General features: G+C 36.0%; 1 protein-coding gene across 6 annotated transcripts in view; it reads left to right on the plus strand.

Annotated features, from left to right (window-relative positions):
• The first annotated feature begins 180 nt into the window (after positions 1 to 180).
• The window catches only part of PRPF39 (pre-mRNA processing factor 39), a 35,473-nt gene continuing 10,498 nt past the window's right edge, over positions 181 to 25,155 (plus strand). The window contains exons 1-5 of one of the 6 annotated variants that reach the window (XM_008568697.1): positions 181 to 327; positions 16,684 to 17,036; positions 17,481 to 17,606; positions 18,257 to 18,375; positions 23,256 to 23,423. In XM_008568697.1, coding sequence (XP_008566919.1) covers positions 16,713 to 17,036; positions 17,481 to 17,606; positions 18,257 to 18,375; positions 23,256 to 23,423 — 737 coding nt within the window. In that variant the 5' untranslated portion in view covers positions 181 to 327; positions 16,684 to 16,712. Of the gene's footprint in view, positions 328 to 16,683; positions 17,037 to 17,480; positions 18,129 to 18,256; positions 18,376 to 23,255; positions 23,424 to 25,155 lie in introns of those variants that run through there. The other 5 variants (XM_008568702.1, XM_008568701.1, XM_008568703.1 and 2 more) reach the window with 5 other exon arrangements.

Here is a 25,155-nt window from a genome sequence, read left to right on the forward strand (position 1 = left end):
GGCCCTAAACACCGTCTTCTGGCTTGACAAACCCCAGCGAGGGCCACCCAGGCAAGCGCCTTGTCCCCCGCGTTCGCGAGCGGCGGGGGCGGGGCTGGGGCCGCGGGGCAGCGTAGATCCCGGGGAGGGTGAGGCTGGCGCGCTGCGGAACCACGTGACTTTCGCCTCCCGGGACTCCGGCGCATGCGCAGCGTGCTTTCGACGAGGCGGCCGTGGCACTGGAGGCGGCTGCTTCAGTGGCTGTGAGGACTGAGGCGGTGGAAGTGCTATCTTCGGCAAGGTTGGCCCAGGCTTCGGCTCATGGCATCCAGTGACGTCCATCGTAAGGTCAGCTGGGGCGGGCGCCTTGGAATTGGCCGGAGGGGGTGATACTCGGGGAAGGGGCCTGCTGTGTCTCAGACCACTCTCAAGCCGCGGCCTCCCTCTCCCGCCCTGTTTGAGGCCTGGCTTGGACTCGGCACCCAGCTGCCCATTTCTTTCTCCTTCCCACCTGTTGGGTGGAGCGCTGCGAGGTTTTTTTTCTTAGACAAACGTTTCTCTTGACGGGTGCATTAAGTCGCGCGGAGAAGTGTGGGCCTCCTTCACCTGGATTTAGGAAGAGATTGGGGTGTGAGTCTGAAACCCTTCCCCAAGAGCTGGAAACCAGTGTGGCAGGGATGACTGGAAGTGAAAGGGGCTCATTAGCAGCTGCCAGAGGATTGGGAAGATATAGTACAAATTCTGTTAATAAAGCATTTTGGCACCACGTAGGGCGCCTTCTGACTACATAAACAACACTTTTGGGACCCTGAGTCGTAGCACACCAAAAATCAACCAAACCTTTTGGCGAGGTAGGATAGAAACAGAAAAAAACAAACAAACATCAAAGATCTTATTAGGATCTTTTTTTTTTTTTTTTTTTAAAAAAAAGATGACCGGTAAGGGGATCTCAACCCTTGGCTTGGTGTTGTCAGCACCACGCTCAGCCAGTGAGCAAACCGGCCATCCCTATATAGGATCCGAACCCGTGGCCTTGGTGTTATCAGCACCGCACTCTACCGAGTGAGCCTCGGGCCGGCCCTAGGATCTTTTAAAGAAATCTGTTTGACAGTGTTTATCTTTTGTAATCAGAGACCAGCACTGGTTTTTTTCTCGCTCCAAAATCACATCTTTAAGTTGATAATACTTGAAGTTAATAAATAGTACTGCTTAATGTATTATTGATGATGCTATATACTTTTATGCAGATTCAGATATTACTTTTTAGTTTGATATTCATGTTGCCTTCTATATGAGGACTTCAGATTATTTGGCAACTGAACTAATCTGTTCAGAAATACTTTAAACTTTTCCACAGCTGGAAATGGTGAAGCTTAAGAAAGCAAGTTTCATACGGGCAAGTATGATGCTCATGTTGGAACTTAAAAGTGTTTTGGGCTCTGTGAGAGCTTAAGTGAATTGAAAAAACAAACAATTACTGTCAGGTTCCCCTCCTCCCCCAAGATTTATAACCTCATTCTAGAGTTGCAAAAATTGGAACTTTCCACTGTTCACTTTCTGGTATGGATAAAGTGACCCAAAGGAGTTCTCCCAAAGAAGACTTAGTTCTTCTTAGAAGCTGTGAACTCTGAAATAATTAGGGGTTCACCAAAGATGTCTAATTAGTAGGTGGTATTGAGATATTTGAAGTGAGAATAGAAAAGCACAATTTTTCTAGTTTCAGAATATTTGGTAATATTTTTATTTGTGTACCTTATAGTTGAATAAGAAAAAGGATTTTACAGGTCAAATGGTAAAAATCTTGTATGTGTGTTGTTTTCAAAAGAAAGAACAGAACCTTCTATGATATGTTAACAAATAATTCTGCATAAAACATAGGACTTTTTTTTTTTAATAGCCAAAGGAGGAAGAAACTAGTAGTTCCAGACAAATGGTAATTTTTTTCCAAAGATCTAAAGATGATGGTTGACATTTATGTAAATATGTATACAAAGTCCAGTTTCTGGAACATAATATGTGTTTAATACTTGTATGTGAAAACTTGGAAAAAGGTTCAAAAGGTTTAAATGAAGTGTGGTTTAAGTTTAGGTGTGGTTCCCTTAAATAAGTGAACATTATTTTTTATACTCCAAATACAGTGGGTATGATAGCTTCTTTTCTTCTTACAGCCCAAATTTTCAAATTGGCTTGTGGATGAGGCAAAGAGTGGTTTGTGGATTGCAAGGCTAGTTCCTTTGCAATACCCAAACTCCTGACTTTCAGTCTTTTGTGATGACTTAAGCGTTTTATATATTGCTGTATTTATGAAAAAGAATAACCAATGGTGTAATTTTTGAGTACCTCTACAGGTTTAAGGGGCATACAGAGAGTAAAAAAAGAAGTCATTAGGTCAAATGCCCCACTTGTCCCATTTTTAATTATGTGTTGGTCACTTAAGACATTCTCTAAAAGACCTTTGAAGTTTTAAGGTGTGCTGAATCGTTAGTCATATGTTTAATGTTTACCGTAACTACACTAAAAGTTAGATGTATGATATAAAAGAACTGTATTTTTTATGTACTGCATATTCACTTTATAATTTATCATGTTTCTTTTTTATACCTGTGTACTTTATGCCTGTCATCTGATTTTATAAGAAAATGTAATGTAGTAAAAAAGGTATCAATTACCTTTTGAGTTGAGAAAAGGAGTTTTGTTAGTCAGAGGGAACAGCATGTACCAAGGCTCAGGCCTGAAGAAGGTAATGGGCTCTAGAAATGGCAATGAGGAGAAATACTGTAAGATTAATACATTTGGAAAGTTAAGTATCATTCAGTTGTTCAGAGAGAGTTATTGTGCTGTTATGTATCATGCCCTGTTTTAGGTTCTTGGGACACAGCAGTGAACAAAACCAACAAGGCTCCTTTCTTATTGAATTTAATATTCTAGTAAAAGTAGTTTATCTGTAGCAGTAGTACTGTAATATTATTCAGATTTTTGGACTGCCTTTCACATCACAGCCCAGTAAACAATAGTCGAATTGTGTGTTTGTTTCGACAGTATGCCCTTAATGTGTGTATGCATTCTGATTTTTTTTTTCTGTTTTTCCATTAAAAAAAAAAAAACGGAAGCTGTTTGAAGCAATCTGCAGTTTGAAAAACATTGATGTAGAGGGGAGGAAATAATTACTTCGATTGTAACAATAGTAGTATGAATGAAAAGAAGGATAGTTCATTTTTATAGCAATGTATGTGTGATTATTTTGTACAGGAGGCTTAGAGAGTTTAAGTAACTTGCTCTAAGTTCTGTAATGAGTAGCCAGACTAGATCTTTAATTAATTTCTGTTAGCCTCTAAAGCCCAAGCACTTAACACTTTCCATTTGGTTATGAAAATAGTATACCAGGTTTTAATATGGGTGACTAAGAACTGTGATGCTGTTTGTTCATTACTCAATGTACTGAATTTGTATGAGGCCTCCAGGTATACCATATTGACAGATCTGGTCAAGAAACTTGTAATCTAGTAGAAAAGATAGACATTGAACAAGTACATAAATGTGATTTGTGCTATTGAGAAAAAGAGAGAATGCTGTGGGAGCATAATTGGGGACAACCTCCTAACTTGGTTGGAGGGTGTGGGAATACTTTACAGGAAGTGATATTTAAACTTTGTCCAGAAGAATAAGTAGGCTTTAGTTAGTTGGAATGCACTGAGTAGGAATGTGGGGATAGGGGAGGAGGAATGGGAGAGTGTTCCAGATAGAAGAAACCACATACACTAAGGTCCCAAAGCTGAAAGGACAGAATTGAAGGAAAAAAAAAAAAAATACAGAAGTATTATGTCTGGGCTATAGAAGTAAGTAGAGAAGAGGCAAGAATTTTGGTGTTAGGATGGGGTAGTATCCTGTTTTGTTCCTTACTACCCATGTAAACTTGAACAAGTTACTTACCCTTAATAAATTTTGGTTTCCCATTCTTAAAATTGGGAAAGTGGCATTTAACAAAATATTCATTCAATAAATAGCATCTCTTATTGTTATCACTAATAGCTAGTAATTGAGTCATAGCAGTACGTGATGACATGCCTTTATTCATTCATTCTTTCATTCTTTCAAAAATAATGTGTCTTCTGTGTGCCAGGCAACTCAATATTGCAATAGTTGAATTGCACGTGTGTGCATAATTGCATTAAAATGTCATGAAACAATAGTTCTACTATGTGCAAAGCATTGTGATAAAAATTTTTCTATTCTGTTTTCCACTTGAAAAAAAGGAAAAGAAACTGAAGCAATCTGCAATTTGAAAATTACTGATACAGTAGAGAGATAATGATTATTTAAACTATAGCAATAGTAGTGTGAATAAAAACGGGCTGGTTAGGGGCCGGCCCGGTGGCGCCCTGCTACAGTGCACCGCTTGGGAGCGCGGCGGCGCTCCCGCTGAGGGTTCGGATCCCGCATACAGACCAGTTCCCGCTCACTGGCTGAGCGAGGGGCGGGCGCAGCACCGAGGGTTGCAATCCGTTGCCGGACACGAAAAAAAAAAAAAATGGGCTGGTTAATTCTTATAGCAAGGTATACTAAATAAGTAAATTATTCACTGTTTAGAATATAATAAATTCTATGGGTAAAAGAAGAAATAGTATTTTGGGGATGGGAGCAAGTTATAATTTTAAATAGGGTGGCTCAGATAGGTCTTATTGAGAAAATGACATTTCAGCAAAGGTTTAAAGGAGGTGAGGACGGTAGCCATGTAGGAATCTGGGAGATCATTCTGGGCAGAGAGAACAGTAGTGCACAGATTCTAAGGCTGGAGAGTGTGTTCTGTTTAAGGGATAGCAAGATGTCAATGTGGCTGGGATTGAGTGAGAGAGGTGAGAGTAGTAGAAGATGAGGTCAAAGAGGTAAATGGTGGGAGAGTGAGCCATTGAAAGGACACTGACTTATTCTGAGATGGAGCAGTGAAGTGACATAGTATGATTTATGTTTTTAAAAAGTAACTAGCTGCTGTTTGAGAATAGACTGGAGACAGAGGTGGGGGTGAGGGGAAGCAAGAGAAGAAGTAGAAGGCCTATAGAAGGTTATGGAAGACTATAGTAGTATTCCAGCTGCAAGATAAGTGGCTTGAATGAAGATTGTGAGAAATAGGATTCTGAATATATTTGAAAGATTTCCTAACAGATTGGTTGGGTGTGAGAGAAAGAAAAGTCAAGGATGACTCCAAGATTTTTGGCCTGAGCAACTGGAAGGAGGGAGTTTCTATTAGTGGAGATAGAGAATTCTGTGGATAGAGCAGGTTTTGGGAAAGAGATCAGGAATTCACTCAGGGACATTTTAATATATGAAATGACTACCTATGTACAGATGGTGTGTACTAGGCCTTTAGATATATGACTCTGGAGTCTGGAAAAGAGGTCTAGACTGGAGATAGAAATTTGGGAGTCTATGAAAGTGGGAGTTAATGGAGTTGGAGAAAGGAAGTTGACCAAGGACTGAGTCGTGGAGCACTCTAACATTAAAAGATCAGATAGAAGAGGAGCACCCATTCTGTTTTGGGACAGTATCACTCAGAGAAGTAGTTATAGTGTGACAGTAATACCAGGAGAGGTGTGACCTGGAAGCCAAGTGAAGAAAGTATGTTAAAGAAGAGATCATGGTTAGCCCAGGGAGAGTGTTGACTGGGAAAAGGAGAGGCTGAGGACAAAGCCTTGGGTACTGCTAATTCTTATTGGATAGTGAGAAGAAAAAAGGGTCTTCAGAATAAGGGAGCAGCCCAACGTAGGCGGAAATCTAGGTGAATGTGATATGTCAAAAAAGGCAAGAAAAGATAATCTTTCATGTAGGAAGTCATCATTACTGTTGGATGCTGTGAAGAGTAGGTCAGAAAGGTGAATTGGAAAGTGTCCAACTGGACTTATAAACAAAGAGATTGCAGCCTCGAAGCTACGTTGAAGAGTAAATGGAGTATGCAGAAGTGAAGATAAGAAGCTTAGACAACTTCTGTGGCTTCTCATTGTCTTTAGAACAAAGTCCAAATCTTTAACATATTTATGGTTACTTTTTAGTAATTTTTAAGTTTGGCTATGTTGTAGTATTGTAGTATGTATGTTATAAATTGTTATATGAAAGAGGAGAGATTTTTACGTTTGAATATTAATGGAAGTAATCTAATACACTGAGAAATACTGGTAAGGGGAGAGTGGAGACACCTTAAAAAGCCAAATTCTTGAGAAGATGGGTGGGAGAAGTGATCCAAGTCATGAGTTCCTGGGTTTGGCCTTTGATAGCAGATATACTTCATCTGTTGTGACCAAGAGAAGGATGAGGGTTTGGTTACAGATGCCTTTAGGTTGGGAGATTTGGTAGTGGGAAGAATGAAGAAGTCACACTTGATTGCTTATGGTCTAATAAATTATGAGAATACATGTAAACACAAATAATGGTTGTATATTTCAACTGTTATAGGAGTGCTATAATACAAAATACATACTTTGAAAGCAAAAAGGAGGAAAGATTATAAATAAGGTAAGGGGATTGGGAGACTGTGGTATCATGATGGATTTACTACTTGGAGATGTAAAAAATCCAAGAAGAAGGGAAGGGAATAGAGGATTAATAGAGCTCTAGTAGGATAAAGACTGACCATTGGTTGTGGCAACCAGGTCATTATGAGAATCGTTGGAGTGATTTGGGCTGGACTGATTAATATACCAACAAATGGTTTTTTTTTTTTAGAAAATGCTGCAATGAACACCCTTGTTTGTTATTAATTCTCCCAAGTGCTTTTTAAAAAATAATTATTTCTAACTGTAGCCTCTGAAGATGAGAGTGCTGACTGGAACTAAAAATAGGATTGGTTCAAAGTTTGGTATAGTTAAGATCCTAGATTTTCCTTCTCCATCTAGCATAGCCAGTGAAAAACTGGATGGTTATTATTTGACAGGGGTGGAACTATAGAAACTTTGGCACAGCTAGTGGGAGTTGAGTTAGGGTGAAGTATCTTAATGAAAATGGGGAATTGAATGAAGCTTCTCATATTGAATGGGAGATCACCAGCCCCATCTGTCTTCTTTGCTCCCAGAATGCTGGTTGCCTTGCTTATAGTTTTCTAATTTGAAAGATCTTTGGAGAAACTTAACCCAAGGGAAAAGATGTACAGTGCTGACATTTAGTGGATTCCCTCCCTCAACAGAATGTCGTCCTGCACTGAGGTCCACCAGTTGACAAGCCCTGTCTAACTTCCAATCCAGCTTTGTAATGTTTGACACTTTTTCCTAAACACAAGTTTGAAGGTCACTATTCTTGAGAGACCAAAATAGTAAAAAGACACTCAGAAGAAGCAGATAATGTTGAGAACAGAAGAAAATCTGAAGTGAATTATAGAAAGATAACAGGAGATATTGCATCAGTAAAACAGGAACAGGAGACTATACAAAGATTGTTCAGAGAATAAGAAATGGAAATTAAAAATTTGATGCATATAATAAAAATCCAGTAAAAGGGATAAGAGAATATCTCAGAATGAGTCAAAGGAATGGGAAAAGATAAGAAAAGTAGAGATCATTTCAAGAGGTCAAACATCTGAGTAATATGAGTTTAAGAAAGAGATAAGAGAGAAAACCAAGGAGAGAGAATCATCAAATAAAAACTAAATACGGGCTCCCCTGCCATTTACCTCAGTTGATAAGAGCATGGTGCTGATAACACCTAGGTCCAGAGTTCAATCCCTATACTGGCCAACTGCCAAAACAATACAAAACAAAACAAAAAGAATCATAAAACACTTCTAAGAATTAAATGGCTTAAATATCTAGATTAAAATAGGACTTCCCAATGAATGCTTTGCAGAATGAGTGGAAAAGACTCACATTAAAGCACATCACTTATGTAAAAGGAGTTCTTTGGGTGAAAATAAGTAGACACACTTAGACAAGACAAACCAGTCTAAATTGCTATAGAATGTAAGATGGTTTCAGAAAGGATGTCTCCAGAAGGGAAAAAAGCATTGATAAGTAAGAATGCTACATTGTTTTTGAAGGACTTTTAAAAGAGCTTTGGAGGGTGTGGTTTCAGTTTTCAAAGACAACAAAGCAAATGAAAGTAATGAAGAAAGATTTAAAAGACGTAGAAGCAAGGAAATGTAATTATAGTATACAAGATAGCTCAGCTTGAAAAAAATGTTTACATAAGCATACTAATGTAAACCTGAATAAGGATTTAACCCCAAACTGATAGAGGGAAGTGGTACAAGTGTTTGGTATAAGAGCTAAATCCTAATCTCTAGAAAGACAGCCAAAAAAAAAAAAAAAAAGGTCTAAAATTGAAAAATCAAGAAATAAGATATACCTCATATAACTCTGTGTTGACCACAAGTATTGTGAAGTCAAAGTTAATAGCTTTTTTCTCTCTTAAAATTTTTACTGCAAAAAATTTATGTGCATCATGAAGTTATTTTTATTTTCCTTAGTTATTTTAAACTATAAAATCTTAAGTTTGGATATCAGTTTCAAAGGAATTCAACATTTTGTAGTGATACTTTCATTTATGGGAATTTATAGTTTTTAAGACTTTCACATGTTTTTATCTCATCTAATTTTCTTAAAAACCATATGAAGGGGCCGGCCCGTGGCTCACTCGGGAGAGTGCGGTGCTGATAACACCAAGGCCACGGGTTCGGATCCCATATAGGGATGGCCGGTTAGCTCACTGGGTGAGCGTGGTGCTGACAACACCAAGTCAAGGGTTAAGATCCCCTTACCGGTCATCTTTAAAAAAAAAAAAAAAAAACAAAAAACCATATGAAATAATGTAAGTACAGTCATGCGTCACTTAATGGGGGTATGTTCTGAGAAATGCAGTTAAGCCATTTTGTTGTGCGAATGTCATGGCATGTGCTTACACAAACCTAGATGGTGTAGCCTGCTGCACACCTAGGGTAGTGTAGCCTGTTGTAACCACCATTGTATATGTGGTTCGTAATTGACCAAAATGTTGTTATATGGCACCTGACTGTATTATTAGTCCCATTTAGAAGTGGGAAAAGTTAAGACTGACCTAGGATCACACAGCTATTATGGAAGAGAAGTAGGAATCATTTCTCTTCACCTTGTTCTTTCTAATATTTATACTATACTTTATCTTCTTATGACTTATTTAAAAAAAACTTTACAAATTAAATTTAACAGAGTGTATTTGAGCAAAGAACTATTCATGAATTGGGCAGCAGTCAGAACCAGAAGAGGTTCAGAGAGCTCTGGTCTGCCATGTAGGCAGTGAATATATATAGATGGAACATGAGAATAAAATACAAAAAAAGCTTGAATGATTATAGCCAGGCATTTGCCTTATTTGGATATGGTCTGATCAGTTGGCTACTTGTGAATGCTGAGACACAGCTATCTGTTACAGAAATTAGATTCGTAAGTTAGATTTTGGTTTAAATACTAAGTTGGGTTGCATTTTGTTACATAGGAACTCAAAGTACTGAGACAGACTCAGGCCAGTGACCTCTTGCTTGTTTAAATATTTAACAGATGAAAGAAAGACCTGTAAATTCTACTTTCTTATGTTTTGAACTCTATATTTCCTAATTTATTTATAATTTTAGATGTCTTTTTTTTATTGCGGTAAAAAACCACATAACATAAAATTTGCTATTTTAACAATTTATAACCTTTTATTTATTTATTTGTTTTGGCAGCTGGCAGTACTAGGATCCAAATCCTTGACCTTGGCATTACAAGGCTGCCCTCTAACGACCTGACCCTACTGGCCAGCCTACCATTTTTAACTGTTTTTAAGTGTATAGTTCAGTAGTGTTAAATATATTGACATGGTTGTGAAACAGATCTCCAAAACTTTTTCATCTTGTGAATCTGAAACTCTATACCCTTAAACAAACAGTTCTGCTTTTCACCCTTCCCTCCCCATAACCTCCGCGCTACTTTCTATTATTTCACTACTTTAGATACCTCCTCTGAGTGGAATCATACAGTATTTGTCTTTTGTGACCAGTTTATTTTACTTAGCATAATGTCCTCAAAGTAAGGTTCATCCATGTTGTAGCATGTGACAGGATTTTCTTTCTCTTTAAGACTGCATAATATTCTACTGTGTACATATGTGTGTGTATACATACATATATATATACATTTATATATATATATATACATATATATATATATATTTATATATATACACACACACACACATTTACATGTTGATGAGCATTGGGTTGCTTCCACCTCTTGGCTATTGTGAGTATAGTGCTGCTATGAACATGGGTGTACAGGTTATCTGTTTGAGATGGTGCTTTCAATTCTTTTGGCTATATATCCAGAAGTGAGATTGCAAGATCATATGGTAATTCTATTTTTAATTTTTGAGGGACTGCCGTACTGTTTTCCATAGTGGTTGCATTATTTTACATTCTCACCAATGGTGAAGAAGAGTTCCAGTTTCCCCACATATGCACCAGTACTTGTTATTTTCTGTTTTTTTTTTTTTTTTCCCCTGGTGGCTGGATGGTATGGGGATCCAAACCCAGGACCTTGGCGAAGTAAGGCTGCACTCTAACCAACTGAGCTAACTGTTTTTGTTGTTGTTTTTTATAGTAGCTATCCTAATGGGTGTTAGATGATATCTCTTTGTGGTTTTGATTTGCATTTCTCTGATAATCATTATTATTTTTGTTGTTGGTGGTGTTTTTTTTTTTTTTTCCGTGACTGGCAACAGATCGCAACCCTCAGTGTCGCGCCCGCACCAGACCAGGACCAGCAACGGGATCGCAACCCTCGGTGTTGCCCCCGCTCCTCGCTCAGCCAGTGAGCGGCCGGTCTGCACGTGGGATCCGAACCCTCGGCGGGAGCGCCGCCGCACTTCCCAAGCGGCGCACTGCAGCAGTGCGCCACCGGGCCGGCCCAGTGGTGTTGTTTTTATCTCTAACAATGATGTTGAGTCTTTTTTTTCACATGCTTGTTGATTGTCTGTATATGATTTTTGGAGAAATGTCTGTTCAGTCTTTTGCCCATCTTTTAATAAGGTTATTAATTTTCTGTTATAGACTTGTAAAAGTTCTTTATGTATTCTAGATATTAACCCCATATTAGATATATGATATGCAAGTATTTCTTCCATTCTGTAGGTTACCTATTCTGCTGATTGTGTCGTGATGCACAAACGTTTTTAAGTTTGATGTGGTCCCATTTGTCTTTTTTTGCTTTTGTTGCATGTGCTTTTGGTGTTATATCTAAGAAACCATTTGCCAACTCCAGTATCATGAAGCTTTTCCTCTGTTTTTTTTTTCTAGGAGTTTTATAGTTTTAGGTTTTACGTTTAGGTCATTAATCCATTTTGCGTTAATTTTTGTATATGGAGTAAGATTAAAGGGCCTAACTTCATTCTTTTGCATGTAGATATCCAGTTTTCCCAGCACCATTTGTTTGAGACTGTCCTTCCCTCATTGAGTAGTCTTGGCACCCTGTCGAAGACCATTTAGCAGTATACAAGCGGATTTATTTCTGGGCTCTGTATTCTTTTCTGTTGGTCTGTTTTTCTGTCTTATGTCAGTACCACACTGTCCTTTTCTTCCTTTTAATAGTTACTCTCTACTCTTTGCTGTTTTATGTTGCTAGTTGGAGGTTATTGGTTGTTATTAAGCATAAACAGGAGCTAGTAATTGACATAAAGAATATGTTGTAATAACTTAGTAAAAAATAACTTAAGTGTATTCTTCTTTTGGCCCTGTGATTTATGAAGTAATCTTCAAAATGATCTCCTTAAGGGTATGGCTGATGTTCTTAATTCTTTTTACAACACTGTGATTGCAGGGTGTGGAGTAATTGACAGTGTCTGAAGATTTAGGGGTGTGGTAAATTTGCTGATGCCAGAAGAAACTTTTATGTTCCACTTAAGTATGCAATTAGAATAGGGTAGGTAGTATATGATTCAGAATGTATCAGCTAACAATCTTTTTTAAATTTAGTTATGAAATAAAAACCCCACAAACTAGTGGCTAATTTGCATGTGGAAAATTAATCTTGAAATGTTTCTTTTCTTTAAAGGAGGGGGAAAAGAGAGCAAAATAAATTGAGAAGTTTCTTTACCTTTTCCAAAGGTCTGAAATGGTTTTTTTTTTTTTTTTTTTTAAAGATGACTGGTAAGGGGATCTTAACCCTTGACTTGGTGTTGTCAGCACCACGCTCAGCCAGTGAGCGAACCAGCCATCCCTATATGGGATCCGAACCCGGGGCCTTGGTGTTATCAGCACCACACTCTCCCGAGTGAGCCACGGGCCAGCCCTGAAATGGTTTAAACTTAGAAAAGTTAATGATGTTAATCAAAGTCATTCAAATAGAAGGGGATTTTTCTGGTAGTCTAATACTTTGGGTTCTCCTTCATATACTTTGGTTTCTCCTTTATTATGTACCAATTAGGTTTGCTTTTTGTGTCATTTCTTCTCTAATTCCTCTGTTGATAATCTGGCCGCACCCTACTTATTCTGCTTCTTACCCTGCAATACAAACTCTCTTTATTCTGATCAATCTATGTCTACCTTAAGTTCTTGTCAGTAATTTCCACTTCTTGTGTACTGTCAGAAGTTGTTCTGTGAAGTCAGATGGGTTGTTCTTCATTCTGGAATAACTTACCATTCTTTTCCAATTATTTAAAGCCTGTAATTTTTCAAAGTTAAGAACTAGTTCTATATTTCATGAAGATTTTCTAGATTGCTATCATTGACTTTGTTTCATTTGAGATTTTAACTTACCTCAGTATATATTTATGTCTAATAATTGGTTTTTGTGTTTTTGATCTCTTTCCACCTAGTTAATAAACCTTGGAGACTGAGGACCTTATCTTACATTTATCATGTATCTCTACAAGGAATGTAATACTGTGCTGGACATACATCAGGCGTTGAAAACTTTTTTGTTCCCGTCTAACCTCCCTCCATGTCCCTTTTTTTCTTCATATTTTTGTCTATTCCTTAGATTCACCTGGTTATAGTTTATTTTTCCAGTAGCACCCAGACTCGGAATGTGTATTGATGTAACATTTTGAATTTATCTTTTGTTAGGAAAAAATTAGCCTCATACTGCTTTTTTTTTTTCCCCAGGAAATTATTATTGTTCACAGTAAACAATATTTTTAGAGTTGTGGGTTGCAAGTATTATAGGTTTGTTTTTCAGAGGCTATATATTATACACAATTTATATCACAATTCTAGACTTCTTTATAGTAAAAGTACGTAATTAACAAGTGATTTGTTGGCCTTTTTTTTTTTCTTTTTTTAAAAAAATTTATTTATTAAGAGTATTCATGAGATACAAAGCTAATTGTCACCCCTGCTGTCCATGATGTGAGGGCCAGATTCATACTGGGGGCATACCCATTACCAGAAATTAGTTTTCTACCCCTTGTCCTCACCCAATTATCCCCCAAACCCCCCCCCCCCACTCCACTTTGTAGCCCTAGGAATGTTCCCTCCCTCTGTAAGACTATGGCACTACTGTGGTCTTTCTTTCCTTCCTTCCTTTCTCTCTTAGCTCCCACATATGAGTGAGCACATGCGGTATTTATCCTTCTGTGCTTTGCTTATTTCGCTCAACATAAGTTTCTCCAAGTTCATCCATGTTGTTGCAAATGGGAGTATTTCATTCTTTTTTATGGCAGAGTAGTATTCCATAGTGACATACTGTGTATTGAAATGATGAAAATGTTTTAAAATCTGGATTTCATATCTACATGACAATTTAAAGGATGTCTTACACACACACCTCAAAACATAAAACTAGCAAGAAGACAAACTTAATATTTCATTATGTATTTTTACAGAGATCTGATTTTCTTAGTTTACAAAGAGCTTTGCAAAGTAATAAGAAAGAAAAAAATTAGTAATGCGGAAGAAAATATGGACAAAAGATGTGAAAAGGCATTTAAGAAAAAAATATAAATGTTACTTCTCTCATAAATGAAAATTAAAATGAGGTATTCATAGATGAGCAAAACTTAAGTTTCATGATACCTAGTGCTGAAAGTTTCATGTTACCTAGTGCTGATGAAGGGAGATGGAGAAATGGACAATCTCATGGGCTGTTAATGGGTTGATCAGTTAGGAATGCACTTTGTCTGCAAGTAATAGAAAATCTGTCTGTAGTATAAACTATAGATAGTAGTTTAAACAAAAAGGAATTTATTTTCTCACACAGTAGGAAGCTGGCATTGTGATAGCAGCTTGATGGTGTCAGGGCTGGCCAAAAATTTTCTCTTGTGTTGTTGGCCAGTCTCTTATTGATTCCCTCATGGACATAAGTTGTTTCAAATATGTTCAAACTCAAGGTAGGAATAAAGTAGTAGAAGGAAGAACCACAGTAGTTGCGACTGTCCCTTTTTATCAGAAAAGCAAAAGCTTTACCAGAGCTCTGCAGCAGGTATCAGTTTCAGTCTCATCCTTTATGTGGATTAAGTATATTGCTGCGTTGAACAAAATCAGTGTTTTATTTGTAAGGAAAATGGTGAGAGGGGTTATTGGATAGGCAACTAAAAGTGTCTGCCAGATGACTAAATTTAGTTTTCCTAGAGGTAAATGGTCAGCATCTTTCCAAATTTAAAATACACTTATTTTTTGATCCAGAAGTTCCATTGTTCAGAGTTCACACATGAATAAGTTTCTGTTTCTCAGAATTACTTAGAGAACTTCATAGAAGTATAGCTTTGTGGGCCCTAGTCTAGACCTCACAATCACTGGAGTTGGGGCCAAGGAATCTGTATGTGTTTTAAACAGCTTACTCATTGACTTTTGTGTGGGTCTAGATTTGAGTATTTCTGTGTAGACTGCAGTGAAAGCCAGATTTTAAAAAGTAGTCATAAGATTCCAAAAGAAAATTTTAGCCAGCCCACCCACAGCTGGCTTTTTCTTAAAATAACAAAAACTCTTTTCCCCCAATTCAGTTAAATAATTACAAATAAGCCAAAAGAATAAAGCACTCATCCCACTTTTGTAGGGAGAACAACTGTTAACACCTATAAACATTTTTGTTTTATTTAGTGTAAATCCTTACAGATCTGTGTGTGCATGTATACAGTTGTGTGGGCATGTGTACGTGTGTGTATATATATATATATATATATATATAGTGGATATCTTTCAGTATCAACACAAATATGTATATATTTTTTAATTGTTTATAATTCTATTATATGAATATACGTTTATTAAAATAGTCATCTTCTTAATACTCCCTCCCTTTTTGCTATAATAAGTGTATTGGATGGATGTTTTTGTCGATTATTTACTTAGTGTAAAATATGTACAATTGCCAGTTGGAACATTTTGCTTGAATGTCTTCCAGAAAGATACCTTTTTTTATTTTTATTTTTTGTCTTTTTCCGTGTCCGGCAACGGATCGCAACCCTCAGTGTTGCCCCCGTACCGGACCGGGGACCGGCAACGGGATCGCAACCCTCGGTGTTGCTCCCGCGCCTCGCTCAGCCAGTGAGTGGGAACCGGTCTGTATGTGGGATCCGAACCCTCGGGCGGGAGCGCTGCCGCGCTTCCCAAGCGGCACACTATCCAGTGCGCCACCGGGCCGGCCCGAAAGATACCTTTTTTTAAAAAATAAATTTTTGGCAGCTGGCTAGTGCAGGGATCTAAACCCTTGACCTTGGTGTTATAAGTCTGCACTCTAACCAGCCAACCAAGAAAGTTATCTTTTTAATTGTTACCAATTTGATATTGTGTTATTTTAATTTACATCTTTATTATTAATAAAGATAGGATTCTTTCATATGTTTATTAATCATTTTCATTTATTCTTTTGCATTATCATAATAGTCTTAATCATCTTTTAATTACACTTCTATATTAAGTAATAGTATATTCTGAGTATATTTTAAGAGGAAATGATTTTTAAGGTCTGTTTAGTTTTAAACTTTTAGAAGAGGTTAATTAAACTAACTATGAAAATATACTGTGATACTACCTTAAAGGGATAATTTCTTATTGTCTTATGGACTTAAAAATTAGACGACATAATTTAAAATATGCACTTATGATCCAGATGGTAAATCTTTCTTAAATATGTTTTAAATAACGTTTATTCACTTTAAAAACCATTCTTTAATTTTTTAAAACTGTAATTTATATCTTCTGTAATAAAAATGAAATCTAGCTGCCAGGATTTAAAATTTGTTGTAAAATATGTAGATATATTTTAGCAATATGAGTTTCCCTTTTCTAAAACTTTATACTGAGCTAAGTGATGTGTTTATATCCATGACCGGAGTTTGTTTTGTCAGTTTTACTTTTAGCCTCTGGAACAGATATTAAAGATAGCAAGATAGTGATTGATAGCAAGATAGCATTTGAGCATTGAATTTAATATTCTTAGCTAGCCAAGAAACACTGAATTTTAGATATAGTTGCTTCATTAGGGAGCAGGCATATTACTCACTTGTTTTGTGAATGAAAGAACTAAATTCATGATTATTTAATTTTTGTTCAAACACCTAAGAAAAAAATTGCAGTTTTGTAAAGAATTTATGTTACATAATTTTCTTTATAATATAGAAACTAATAAACTTTGTGGTTATGACTTACGGGAGAGATCAAGAATCAAATTAATATATTTCTTTAATATCTAAATAGGGCTTTTAAAAGGTGTTCTTGATACCAACTAATTTTATTAGCATTTGGAAGATATTTCTCTTTTTTTTGTGTTTCCACAGATCATTAACTAAAGACAAAATAAATAGCTATGCAAAATTCTCACATGGATGAGTACAGAGATTCTAGTAATGGCAGCACAGGCAACAGTTCAGAGGTAGTAATAGAACAGTCGGCTGATTTCAGTACTGAGATTATGAATGTTACGGAAATGGAACAGTCACCTGATGGCTCTCCCAGTGTGAATGCATCTACAGAAGAAAGTGAAGTGGTGAATGCTGTGGATCTTCCAGTGACGGTGACAGAAACAGAAGCAAATTTCCCTCCAGAATATGAAAAATTTTGGAAAACTATAGAGAATAATCCTCAAGATTTTACAGGCTGGGTATATTTGCTTCAGTATGTAGAACAGGAGGTTAGTAACTATTTAAATAGTATTAGAAGGAACAAATTAATCGAGTGATGTCAATTTAGGCCTTAATGTTTTGGAATTAAAGTTGACATAATTTTTAGATTGTTGGATAACATTAGGTACATACATTTTAGCTTTGGAAAAAAATAACTAACAGCATTTGTACATTGTGGAGAGTCAGTACAGTCAAAACCTAATGTTCTGTAATAAACAGGGTGTGTGGGGGGGCATGTAAAATTACTGAAATAAGAAGTTACATTGCTGTTTGACAAAATTAGTTTCCTTCAATTGCATTTACAGGAAAAAGGGCAGCTGTGTGTGTTTTTAAGCCAAAATTTGTTGTTTTTGTGGGTGTGTGTGTGATAATACATTTGAAAACATAATAAAATTTTATTTTTTTGATAAAAACTCCCAAGATCTTTAAATGCCTTGTTTTATTTTCAACAGAATCACTTGATGGCTGCCAGGAAAGCTTTTGACAAATTTTTCATACACTATCCGTATTGCTATGGTTACTGGAAAAAGTATGCAGACCTTGAAAAGCGGCATGACAACATTAAACAATCCGATGAGGTGCGTACATCATTGAATAGAGTTATCTCCATTAGGTACTGTAAGCCAATTAATAACAAAACAAAGGCTTTTTTTTTTTGGCTGGCAGTACCTACCATTTATGGTCAAACATTTTTTGTAGGGTATTTTATTTGCATTTGTCACTCTTGTGGCATTTGTAGCTAATATTTTCTCTCTTTGTTGGCAGGTGCGTTAAACCTCTACAGTTTGTCAAGCTTTGCAGTGCAAGCCTCTGTATTACACTGCAGCTTAACAAGTAGGGCAGGGCTTTTCTCTCACTTACATTTATTTCTCATTTTCCAAACAATATAGTTGGTTTGCTAGTCACATTTGCTACGTCTTATTGCATTTTTGGTCAGACGCTGTCATTGATGCTCTAATGGGTCTGTGCCCTATGGTCTGTAACCCAAAGCCTGCCCACACAACCCGGTCAGAATGCAGGGACTGCTGCGCTTTGAAGATCAAGACTCTGCACGTGGGGATCAGAACATTGCCATGTTCTATCCAACCTCCACCCAAATGGTAATGGTAGATTATTTAAACAAAATTCCAGTAATTAGTATTTCTAAGGTTCACCGGATAACACAGTGTTGCCTCTCTTTTAAGAAATAATTAAATATTTGAAGTACAGTTTGTTATTTTCTTCTTAGGTTTATCGGCGGGGGCTTCAAGCCATTCCTCTTAGTGTTGACCTTTGGATACATTATATAAACTTCTTAAAAGAAACATTGGAGCCTGGTGATCCTGAGACAAACAGTACAATAAGAGGGTATGTGAAATGTTGATACTCAAATGTATTTGAAGATAGGAATAATAGAACTACTCATGAATGCTAAGCTAGAATTTTAACTTTTATGTTTCTTTTCCACTGTTTTTTAAAAAATGATACATGCAATAAACTTATGCTTGATTATAAGAAAAATGCAGATAATAAAGTCCTCCTCCATTCCACATACTCCACTCCCCTCATAGTTAATGGCTTGGTGTGCGTTCTTTCAGATATATGTAGATGTACATATTTGTGTGTGTATTTTACATGTTGTTCTTTGTTTTTATTTAACAGAATGGTTTGGAATCTCTCTCTACCTTTTAACCTTTTACCATATTTTAACCTTTGCAAAAGTATTTTATAGTGTCAAAGTACTATATTTTATTTGACCCAATCCTTATGTATAGGAAATTATCAGAGCTGCAGTGAACATCTCTGTACAAGTCAATATTTTTGTAGAATATGCTAGAAATGGTACTTCTGTCAAAAGGAATACAGAGCTAAGTTTTATCAAACGTTCCTTGAAAAGTGGTATCAACTTTAAACTCTCAAGAATAGTGTGTGAAGTTAGTCATTCTCCCACAGTGGTGCCACAGTTTTTTTAACTTCTGTGGTATCTCTTTGTTTTAATTTGCGTATACCTAGACTGCTCATCCTGATTTACAATCTTCTCATAGGCTTATATGAGGCATTTTAAAATTGTTTTTTCATATCATGTGCCCATTTTTCTATTGGGTTGTCTTTTTCCTATTGCTTATGGGAATTTGTTAACGTATTTTTGATTTTGGTTTTCAAAAACAAAGTATGTGCATATAGTTGAAAAAGTCACTTAGTGTTAAACTACTTGTAAGAAAAAACAGTCCCTCTACCTCCCTTCAAATATTTTAGCTGTTTCTTCTGGTATTTTCTATCATCTGTGTGATAGCACCATCCTGCTTTCTTTCTTACTGTATCAGTTATAGGCATCCTGTATCTGTTATGGTAGATGAGAATTTTAGCTCACTTATACCCTGTCTTCCCATATCTTATCTTTCCAATATAGCTACAAGATAGGTCTCAGTAAAGCTGTTTCAGTGGGATTTTTTTGTTTTGTTTTTAAGTCATTCTAAAGCTGTAGATATTTTCCATCATAATGTACTTTTATATATAGCCTTTTGTTTTTCCTGGAGTTAATTACCTCCCCCAGTCCCCGTTTTTCCCATTTGTCTAATTTTAAGATTTTTTGTACCCTCTAACAGCTTTGTAAATGGCTTTAAATATAACTTTCCACACAACCAGACTGTTAGATAATCTGTAAGTCAAAAGAATAATTAACATTATTACTCCTCCCTCTTGGAGCTATCCTACCTGGAACACTGTCTTCTGTAATCTAGACTGATTGCTCTCTTCTAGATTTGCTGTACAATAGATGTTTTGGGATTTCGTCATTGTTGTGATTCTTGGAGATGTCTTTACCTCACTCCTGAGTTTCATGCCTTGTTTATTAGAATTTATTAGATCCCACTCTTTATTGATATTATACCCATCGTTTAGAGGAACACATCCTATAACTTTCTGATAAGGGTGCTTGGGATGAAAAAATAATTTTAAGATTTAGTAGGATATAGAATTTTGGGTTGAAAATAATTTTTCCTTAGAGCTTTGAAGGCACTATACATTCTTGTATGACTTCTGGTGCTGCCATTGAGAAGTCTTGTATCTTCCTCTGAATTCTCTTTCTATGACTTGTTTTTCATCTCTGGATGCTTTTAGAATCTTCTCTTTGTTTTGTATATAATGCAAATTTTATAATGATGGTTTTGTGTGGATTTTCTTTTTCTCATTTATTGTGCTTACCTAGTGGGTCTTTTCAATATGGGGTGCTTACGTCTATCTGGTCTTAGAAATGTTTTTTTTATGGATTCCCTTTTTTTTTTTGGCAACTGGCTGGTATGGATATATGAACCCTTGACCTTGTTGTTATTGGATATTCTTATTTAGATAATTTCCTTCCTTTGGTTTCTCTGTTGTTTTAATTATTTTAATTAAAAAAAATTTTTTTTGACAGCTGGCCAGAACAGGGACCGAACCCTTGACCCTGATGTTACAACACTGTGCTCTTACCACCTGAGCTAACCGACCAGTCTGTCTGTTTTTAATAGTTGGATGTTGGCCCTCCTGTTTTCATCATTGCATTTTATCTTCTTCCTTCCTATTTTTCATCTCTTAGACTTAGTCTGGCTTTTTGAGGATTTTTTAGCATCTACCATCAGATTTTTAATATCCAAGAATCTTTCTGTTCTCTCAACATTCCTTTTCTTATAACTTCCTATTCTTATTTCATGGCTGCATATCTTATTACTTCTTTGAGGTTATTAAGGATAGTTGAAGTTTTCCTCTGTTCACAGCACTGTCTTGTTTCCTCTGAAGTTTTTTGTTTACTTGCTTTCATCTCTGAAATGTCTGGTTTCCGGGTTTCTGTTCGTGTTAAAGATTAGATATTAACAAATAGTATGGAATCTCTCTGTTTTTTTTTTTTTTTTTTTTTTTTTTTTAAAAGGATGACCGGTAAGGGGATCTTAACCCTTGACTTGGTGTTGTCAGCACCACGCTCACCCAGTGAGCGAACCGGCCATCCCTATATGGGATCCGAACCCGGGGCCTTGGCGCTATCAGCACCGCACTCTCCCGAGTGAGCCACAGGCCGGCCCATCTCTCTGTTTTTTATGGAGCATTGTTAGCTGGCCTGGGGGGCACAGTGGGATGATCAGGTGGCTACTCAGGTTTTTGCTGGGAGATTCCCAGTGTTCGTATCCTTATATCTTATTCCGGAACCAACTAGTTTTTTCGGAGAAGGATCATCTGATCTGCCTTGGGAATGCAACATAGCTTCTGAAATCCCATAGCTGGGCAGGAGGTTGAAGATTTCTTATAGTTTATTATGCAGATGTTCTTCTAAACATTCTGTCTTTACTTTAACACCTTCTTATTATCCTCTCCAACACTTTCTCAGTGTCCTATACGTTAATTTCCTGAATCATTTTGGGGTTCTGTAGGGACAGAAACATCTACTTTATTCTTTTGAAAACCTTACACACAAACATGCATATGTGTGCCTATGTGTGCAGGCCTGCATGCATGCACACACATACACACACTCTTAATCCTTTATCTCTATATATTAAACATATTTCCTCCAGTGTTGACATGTCTTCTAACTTTGTTTATAGGGTATCTGTCATCATATGGAGGTTTTTTTTCCCCTTACTGTGGTTTAATTCTTAATCTTATATTGGTTTCTGACTTTTGTGCTTGTCTTGCCAAGAATGTATAATTCCTATATTTTTTCTAATTTTTTAATAGGTTTTTTTTTTGGTCATTCATCTGGCATTTAATTTGTATCAGTTGTGAGATAGACATTAACATTTTATTTTTTTCCTTTATTGAATAGTCCAACCTTTCTGCATTAATTTAAAACATCTCCTTCTTCATATACTAAATTCTTACACACACGTTGATCTGTTTTTGTTTTCTTGGCGCTGTTCTGTTGGTCCATTTTTCTGTTACCAGGCTAGTGCCATACTTGTAATTGCTGTAGCCTTTTAGTTTCTTTTGATATCTTTCAACAAAATGCCTGCCGCACTGCCGTGCTGCGTTGTCCTTTTACAAAAACATTTTGCATTTTTCTATGCTAGACAAATATTAGAATTTGATTTTCCTCTTCCACCCAAAATTCATTAGAGCTTTTGATTGTGATTATGTTAAAGTTGTAGGTTAATTTAGGGAGTGTGTAGTTTTATACTGTTGAAAAATTTCTCTTGATTTTAAGATATTTATTTAAGATAAAATATGTATCTAAAAGTTTTTTATCTTGTTGAGATATCAAATCCTGTGATTAAAACTGTTTACAGAAATTTCTTGAAATGAGCTAGCTATTTTAAAATATAGTACTTGTTTTTGTAATAAACTTTAATAACACAATTTTAGAATTGGGAGAGTCCTTTGAGAATTTCAGAATATATGTGTAGTTCTCATTACCTTATGAATCAGCTAGATCCCTTTTTTTTTTTTTTTTTTTAAAAAGATGACCAGTAAGGGGATCTCAACCCTTGGCTTGGTGTTGTCAGCACCACGCTCAGCTAGTGAGCAAACCGGCCATCCCTATGTAGGATCCGAACCCGTGGCCTTGGTGTTATCAGCACAGCACTCTACCGAGTGAGCCACGGGCCGGCCTGAGCTAGATCCCTTTTTAGAGAGGTTTTTTTTCTTTGTTTTGGGGATTTTTTTTTTTTTGGTTTTTTTGCTAGAAAGTATTTTTTAAATTGAGGTAAAATGTGCCTCTCTGTAAATTCTTACTTGGTTTAGTTTTGTCTTCTACCCTAAATGAATCTATACAATAGACATTTCGAGTTTAACAAATACTTGTCTCCTGTGTCACTCTTACCTGTTTACAATGTATACATTTTGCATTGTAATTTTGTATAAGATAAATTACATAAAAAGTACATTTATCTATTCTCTTTATATTTTTCTTTTTTCTTTTTCTTTTTTTTTTTAAAAAAAGATGACCGGTAAGGGGATCTTAACCCTTGACTTGGTGTTGTCAGCACCACGCTTAGGCAGTGAGTGAACCAGCCATCCCTATATGGGATCCGAACCCGTGGCCTTGGTGTTATCAGCACCGCACTCTTCCGAGTGAGCCACAGGCCGGCCCTCTTTTTTCTTTTTTAAAGCAGGTATTGTACACTTTCTATTATTCCTTCTACCTTTTAATCTCTGCTTGCATAGGAAGCATCTGAATATAATTTTTTGAATTTAGCATTGTATTCTAAATTTAGAAATAATATTTTTAAAGTGATTTAATCTTGGTAAGGTAACTAAAGAGTAATTTAATTTTTCAGAACTTTTGAGCATGCTGTTCTAGCTGCAGGAACAGATTTCCGATCTGACAGACTGTGGGAAATGTATATAAACTGGGAAAATGAACAAGGAAACCTGAGAGAAGTTACAGCTATATATGATCGTATTCTTGGTATTCCAACACAGCTATATAGTCATCATTTTCAGAGGTAGGTGGAAAAATTCAATATTTGAAATATCTTTGATTTCTCAGGTAATTAATTCCTAATATTGGTGTTATAATTGTCTTGAAATGTTATTTAAGATATTATTAGATAGAAACTGGAATAAATTTTCTTGCTAGGTAATCACAATTTATACACTTTTTAATTTTGACATTTTTCCATATGCCTTATGAAATGTTTAGGAATTTTACTGTTTTTAGATAGAAAGTTCTCCTTATTCATTTTATAGATGAGGAAACACAGTAATCCTGTCTTGTCTAAGGTATTTCAGAGTAGTAACGGAATGAGAAAATCGAATGTAAGTTGATTTATTTGTTTGTGGTACTAAATTAGCACAGTGCCTGGCACATAATGTATGCTTATTTTTTAAATAACTTAATGATTAATATAAACACACATTTTTGTGATTCATGTAACACTTTATATTCAAAACAGTGAAGAATGTATTTATATATTAAGTCCTATCTATAGCCTGATAATCAAGTATCGTTACATTTTAATTTTCCACCATGATTTTCTGTTATGGATAGTATCATTTAATTTTAATTTTTTTTTTTTCTTAGCAGCTGGCCAGTAGAGGGATTGAACCTTGGACCTTGGTGTTATCAGCACCATGCTCTAACCAACAGAGCTAATTGGCCAGCCTGAATTTTTCTTTACTTCAAAAAATAGAAGACTTTGTTAAGCATTTGTAAAGTACTGTGGATAAATTTGCTAAACGTAGAAGTTGTTATCCAGACTCAGGTTAGAAATAGGAATCCTGTAGATCTGAATATACTCTCTGTTTTCGATGAAATGGAGGAGCTGGGCAGATTTCTAGGATGTAATGACTCAGGGAGACACTTGCTAAAAGACATTATTAACACAAGGCTTAGTATATGGAAATGCTGGGTAAATATTTATTGAATGGATGAATATGAAGGTACTTTTTTAAAAGCCTTATAGGCCAAAAATAGTACCTTTTCATAGACTAATTCTTCTGTGATTTAAAGTACTCTAGGTAAAATCTATAATCATAAGAACTTTACTGATGGCAAGAAAAAAATTATGCCCAGGAAACACTTTTATATAACATTTGCCATACCCAAGACACTGTACTAAGTACTTTATAATTCATTTTGCCTCACAATAACTCAGTGAGGTTGGTATTATTGTTATCCCCATTTTATGGAAGTGGAGGCACAGAGAGATCAGAATATTTGCATAAGGTCACAAGAGTTAGTAAGAATCTAGTTGGAACCTAGACAGTGTGGCCTCAAAGTTCTTGATATGTTCTTTAAATCTTGTTTTTAAATGAGCATCCCGCTAGGCTTTTAAAAATGCATATATGCTTATAAAAGAAATTAGTAAGATTGTATTACACACACTACTCTATAATCTACTGTTTTTTACTTAATATTTTGAGAACCACTTTCCTTATCAGTTTATAGAAAATTTATCAGTAGTCTTTGTGTAAATAAGTTATATTTTATATAACCAAACTGATTCACTTGAATAACTGCTTTGAGAACTCCTGAAATATTTTCTTTTACCTAACTCCCCATCCCCACCAAAGTCATATATTTAGTATTTGCTGTTTACCAGTTGATATGCAGTTTAAGTTGTAGGACTAAAGGCCCAAAGAAGTTATGTGTGAATGGTCTTGCCCTCAAATTGGTCAGAAGTGTAGAGGAGGAGGCATGTGTTAAAGCGTGTATTCTAAGTGGTATAATAGAAA

The sequence above is a fragment of the Galeopterus variegatus genome, unplaced genomic scaffold (assembly GCF_000696425.1).
Source record: "Galeopterus variegatus unplaced genomic scaffold, G_variegatus-3.0.2 Scaffold432, whole genome shotgun sequence".
Lineage (NCBI taxonomy): Eukaryota > Metazoa > Chordata > Mammalia > Dermoptera > Cynocephalidae > Galeopterus > Galeopterus variegatus.